We start from the raw sequence: 6446 nt of genomic DNA, 5'->3' as shown, positions 1-6446 counted from the left end.
ACCCACACCCACTTTTCTCTTCCTCTACCAGCAGAGACCCAAGTAAAGTATCTAGTTTCTCCTCCCTTTATCTTTTCTTTTTTCTTCTTTATCTTTGATTGCATTTGTGTAACTTCTTGCACACTAGGTATCAAAGTTGGAGACTTTTTTAGCCTCTGACTCTGCACCATACCATTGTATTATAATTGACCCACTTGGGCATCATGATACTTTCTGTTGTGCGGTGATTCAACAGAAAATTCCTTTGCTATAAGCAATGATTTGTCAGCTTGACTCAGTTGGTAATTCACTGTTTCCTGAATCAGCACTGTGTTGGTTCAAAGCTCACTCTAGCACTTGAGTTTACAATTCAGAGTGAAGTTGTAGTACATTGCTGAGGGGGTGTTCCATTGATTTTCAGTTGAGATATGATCTTGAGATTTTGTCTATCACTTCCAATCAATTCTTCCTGATATTTGGCTAACATTCGCCGCTTAGCCAGCACCAAATAATAAAATTAATTAGCCAGTAATCCCATTGCTGTTTTGAGGAGCTTGCTGTGCGCAAAATAACTGTCACATTTTCTACATAATTTTGCTGTACTTCAAAGTAATGAATTGTAATTGAAATGCTGTGAGATGTTTTGAGACCAGGCGCTAAATGCAAGGGAATTTTTTTTTTCTTTACATGGTGGATAGGTGCTGTGCAGCTGCCAAAAATAATAATGACAATGCAAACATATTTCAGCCTTATTTATTTTTGTATATAGATGAGTTCCATGGTGTTACTTTTGATTAATGCTGGAAATTCTGGTTCAGTTGGCTTTCTGATACTGAAACATTACTGTAATCATAGATTGTGTTAGGACAAAACCATGGTGAAAACTTATAATCTGCAAATTGTGCGCACTCATGAATGTATCTTTGGAGGTGGTGTAACGGTTTTGCATACTGCCTTTTATGTCCAGGACATGGGTTTCAAGTTAGCTCAGACAAGAAAGTCTTCTTTCCATAGAGACCCAGTTGAATGAGTTCTAACTGGCTCAAATGCAAGTCTTCAAGAAAACAAGGTTCATTATTCAGAACAAGATGGCAAAAATTAAATGTCATGCCAGTAGAAGAAGAATCCTTGGTGAAATTTGGATTAAGGTACATTGTTGTAACATGACCATTGCTTCTGCATCGTACCTGTTAAATGTCTGATCAGATGTGTATCTGACCCTGACATGTACAATGTAGAAAAAAATCTAACATTGATCTTGGCTACAGCATATTTTGCTGTCATCCATGCCTTGTGTAGAAATCCTTTAGTGCTTTCAAAACAGGCTGTTAATAAATTTTGAACAAAATTGTTCAGTTTTTGAGAGGTTAATTTGCTGTCCTGAATGAAAATAGTATTTTCAGAACAACTCAGTCCAGCCTGATCATTACAATAATCTAAAATAATTCACTGATGATCTGAGATGGTTTACTTTTGATTTATTTCTCGCGCCAGTATTAGATATAGTCAGATCATCAAATGGGATGAAAATAGTTGCTCTTATTCTCTCTATTATGTAAATGTTAATTTAAAAATGGATCAACAAATGAATACTTTGTCTGACAGCAACTGAAATTAATTTCATTGTTAGAAGTAAACTACCTTGAAGAAAGCTGCCCACAAAAATTGACTTTATGTATGATAAGTTTCACCATTATTGCCATTAATTTGATTCTGGCATCAAGTTTATTGTGATGTTATCAAGTAGGCAATCACACTGGAGTCTTCATAGTAAACCAGAAAGTGAAATACAATGTTTATCCTTGACTTTTTTTCATTTTGTAGAAAGTTGAATAGATTGGGACATGCACATAGGGAAAAAGGTAGAAACGGAAATATCATAAACATTGGTTTTCAATACAACTTCTTTTTAAAAACAATGACATTTTTCTGTCAAATGAGAAATTTGACATTCCATAAATATAAAGTTAGTTGTTTGGATCCAGAAACTTTGAACCAGGTTTATAGTGCTATTCAGCATGGTTTAAATATCCAATAACATCTTCATCAATAATGTGTACTTCTTTTCAATGGTTTTTGATGAGACTGCACATAAATGTAGAAGTTCACATCAATTTAAGTGATTTCAACCTGCAGAACTTCAACTTATTTGTGGAGGAGTGGGGAATTAATGACAGCAATTTTTGGGGAATTTTGGAAGAATGAGCAGACACTAGACATTGCAATAATTGTGGTGATTTTGCTATCACTACAACTGTGAAATTTAAACCATGCTGTTCTGTGAACAGTTTTTGTTTCTGATCCTTAATATTTTCCTCCATAGGACATTTCTGGGCTCATCATTGGTGTGCAGCCTGGTCAAATGGTGTTGAACAGGGTGAAGGACAAAAACTGGTCAATGTGGACAAAGCTGTAATCTCAGGTATCTCACAGGTAAGATGCAAAATTTTGTAACTTTTGGTTCTTTGAATTTTTAGAATCTTGGAGAATATCAATTGACAAAACATTAATTGTCCTTTTAAAAGTTTACTGAATTCACAATTGATAACTTGCTTAAGGGCCACTCTCAGAAATGTTGAGTGTTACAGCTTAGAGTATTGAAGCACAACATAGTTTTAGTGTTCACCATTGACAACTGGAAGCATGGTATTTTCTGGAAGGAGAGACTGTCATACTAGCTGTCCTATTTTAATATTTGTGGAAATGACGATGTTCCTGTGTCTTAAAAGTAGCAAATCTATACTTTTTGCTGGAGTCCAAGAAAGTGGGGAACAGTGTTAAATTCAACATCCCAGAACATCGTGGAAAGCCCAAAGGCATTGAAGTAATTTTGAGTGTATCTCTTGCTCCATAAGCTGCAATAACGGGACTGCAAAAGATTTTGCTTTTCTTTCTTTCATTATGAGAACAGTTTAGTTTTGCGGATGAGTAAAATGATTGAAGCTAGCACTTCAAATGCCTCTTCACTGTAAGAGTGCCTAGAGATCGAGGAAGGACTCAATTAAACCTCATTCCCCAAATTGACTCTGCAGTTGATCATGCAACTGATGTGGGGAAAGTGGTAACCTGGTGATGATCCACAAGCTCAAGCTAATACTCTGGAGACATGGTTCAAATCCTACCATGGCAGGTGTGGAGTTTGAATTTGATTGCTAAGTCCGGAATTAAAAGCTAGATTCATGAAAATCCATCTAGTTTATTTATGTCCATTAGAACCTTGTCTGATCTACATGTGACTCCAGATCCACAGCAGTGTGGTGACGGTTAACTGCCCTTTGAAATGGCACAGCAAACCATTCAGTTCCCAGGCACTTAGGGACGGACAACAAATACTCACATCCCATGAAAGAATAAAGAAACTACAGCAAGCTGGAATGATGGCACATTAAATGTGTAGTAATTTTACTTTTCCAGCAACATATAGGGCTGTTTCTTTTTCTTGCAGTCTGTAGTTGTGTAGTCCCCTAATCTTAACATAGTTCCCTGTTGGTCTGAACGTCTGCCTGATTTTTGATTTGCTAATTGTTAAGCTAAAGGTAATTTATAATAGTAATATTATTTATATTTATTTTGCAGAAATGTGAGTATTGTAAACGGTTGGGAGCTACCATCCAGTGCCAGATGGAGGGATGTTTAAGATCGTACCACTTTCCCTGCGCAGCAGCATCTGGATCCTTTCAGTCAATGAAATCATTAACCCTACTGTGTCCAGAACACATTGATAAAGCAGTGGAAATAGGTACTAATACATGCTTGAAATAAACTTGTGTTAAATGTGTCATTCTTGATAGGGAGGTGCAAATACTTAAATCTGGTGTAAGGGCAAAAAGTGTATGGAAGTGTCTTTTTTTGTAAACTGGGAATCTCTGGCTCTTCAATATCTGTGGGTAAATGCTGGGTCTGGTTCTGTACTAAGATGTACAGAAGGTCCCAGGTTTGATCACTGGCACTGATTGCCTTGAAGAAGATTGGTCTTGAAGAAAGTACTGGCAGGGGCCTTTAACTGGTCTGGTGAGGGAAGATGAAAATCAACCAAGTTTCACTGGTTGCTGTTCATTGAATGCAATTCATGAGTGCATGCAGATGCTCGATGAGAGAGTTAGAGGTGGAACCATATCTTATCTGCAGCTGGAGAAATTTCTTTAAAGTTTGAGGGGTTGATAGTTGGAGGAGGTAAGAACATTTGTTTAAAAAAGCTGGATACAACTTCCATTTATCCTGTAACCAATTTGAGTTGTGTAGGTCTAAATATTTTATAACATTGAACTGGGTTTACATTCTTAACCACATTTTAATGCCTGTCTGTCCCTTCTGCTTTACTGCACTGGCAGTCAAATCAATTGTGGGAAGTAACTGAAACAATGTGAAATTGGAAAAGGGGGTGGTTGATCAAACAGAAATAAATATGTATGATCTGGTAGCTATTACAGAGACATGGCTTCATAATGCCATGAATTGAGACTTGAATCTTTAAGGGTATAGGGCATTTAAAAAGACTGGAAACTAGGAGAATGTGGGGTGTGGTGTGGCTCAGTTTTCTTTTAACTATGGTATTAGCAATAGAGAGATTACCTAAATTCAGGAAGTCATGGCGTGGAAACAATTTGGCTTGGAACGAGAAACGATACAGGCAAGAAGCCACTTGAGAGTGGTGTACAGGCCCCCCTAACAGTAACCACATAGTAGGTTGGAGCTTAAAGGAAGAAATAATGAGAGCTTGTAGAGAGGCATGGCAATAATCTCGGGAGATTCTAATCTGCATATAGATTGGAAGCATCAGATAGGCAAAGTTAGCCATTGACTTTTTTGTTATTTTGTGGATAGAGCAGCACGTTATGGAGGTGCCACTGAGCAGGCTAATCTAGACCTGATATTGTTGAATGACATAGGATCAATTGTTCAATTTTCTCATTGTGAAGGTGTCCTGAGGTAACGAGCCATAATATGATTGAATTTCGCATTTTTTTGAGGGAGGGAGGAGTGGATCCAAGACCGTTCACACAATAAATAAATAAGGGGAATTATGAGGGCATGAAAGCAGAGCTGGCAAAAGTGAATTGGCAAACTAGAGTAAATTATAGGTCAATTGAGATACAGTGGCAGACCTTTAAAGGGATATTTCAGAATGCACTGATTAGATGCATTGCCAAGAGTAAGTAGAATTCTAAATAACAGGCCCACCATCCCTGGTTAACTAGAAATGTTAACGTTGGTATCAAACAAAAAGGAAAAGAAAAACACAATTGTGCAAAGACAGGTAGCAAATCAGAAGTTTGTACAGGATATTTAAAAAATGGTAAAGAATGACCAAAAAAGTAATAAGGAGGGAAAATTAGAGTGAGAGAAAGCTAGACAAATATAAAAACAGGTAGTAGGATTTTCTATTAATTAGAAAAGGAATAAGTTAACAAAGTGAGCATTGACAGAAAGTAAATCTGAAGAATTAAAAATGTGAAATTGAGTTGAGCAAGTATTTTATTTGTCCATGGGATGTGAACCAGCATTTATTGCTCATCCCTAATTTCCCTGGAAAGGGTGGTAGTGAGCTGCTGCCTTGAACTGCTGCAGTCCATTTGGTGTAGCTGAACTGACCTTGCCGTTAAGGAGAAAGTTCCAGGATCTTGACCCAGGAACACTTTTCTTTTTAAAAAAAAAACTGCTATATAATTCCAATTCACGATGGTTAGTGGCTTGGAGGGGACCTTGCAGGTGGTGGTGTTCTCATCTATTTGCTGCCCTTGTCATTCTAGATTGTAGTCATTGTGGATTTCGGAGGTGCTGTCCAAGGAGCCTTGGTGAATTTGTACAGTGCATCTTGTTGATGGTACACAGTGCTGCTACTCAGCATCAGTAGTGGAGAGAGCGAGTGGCACCATATCCACAAACAATCAAGCAGGCTATTTAGTTCTGGATAGTGTCAAGCTTCTTGAGTGTTGTTAGAGCTGCTCTCATCCAAGCAAGTGGTGAGTATTCCATCACATTCCTGACTTGTGCCTTGTAGATGGTGAACAGGCTTTAGGAAGTCAGGAGGGGGAGATACTTGCTGTCGGGCTCCTAGCTTCTGACCTTCTCTTGTAACCACAGATTTTCTATGGCTGGTCCAATTAAATTTCGAGTCCATGATAACCCCTAGGATGGCAATAGTAGAGGATTTGGAAATAGTAATGCCATTGAATGTCAAGGGGTGTTGGTTGGATTCTCTTGTTGGAGATGGTCATTGCCTGGCACTTGTGTGGCACTAAAGTTGCTTGCCACTTGTCAGCCCAAATCTGGGTATTGTCCAGGTCCTGCTGCATTTGAACATGGACTTTTTCACTACCTGAAGTATGTCTTGGGTTGGGAGTAATGCAGGGTGTGTTTAACTTCAATGACAATAGACTGTTTTAACTCCTGTTGCACCATTACCCAACTGGACTTCATACTGAACTACTTACAATGTACAACACCGATGCAGGCCATTTAGCCCA

The 6446-nt window shown here is 38.1% G+C and overlaps 1 protein-coding gene across 1 annotated transcript in view; it reads left to right on the top strand.

Annotated features, from left to right (window-relative positions):
* LOC109924474 (histone-lysine N-methyltransferase 2D-like) overlaps nt 1–6446 on the top strand; it is a 143392-nt gene that overhangs the window by 19483 nt on the left and 117463 nt on the right. Inside the window, 2 exon segments of the mRNA XM_048618858.1 lie at nt 2303–2412; nt 3556–3718. Of these exon segments, the coding sequence (XP_048474815.1) occupies nt 2303–2412; nt 3556–3718 (273 nt within the window).

This window comes from Rhincodon typus, chromosome 41 (assembly GCF_021869965.1).
Source record: "Rhincodon typus isolate 14 chromosome 41, sRhiTyp1.1, whole genome shotgun sequence".
Taxonomy (NCBI): Eukaryota; Metazoa; Chordata; class Chondrichthyes; order Orectolobiformes; family Rhincodontidae; genus Rhincodon; species Rhincodon typus.
The sequence above is the reverse complement of the archived record's forward strand: the minus strand, read 5'-3'. Positions and strand labels throughout refer to the sequence as shown.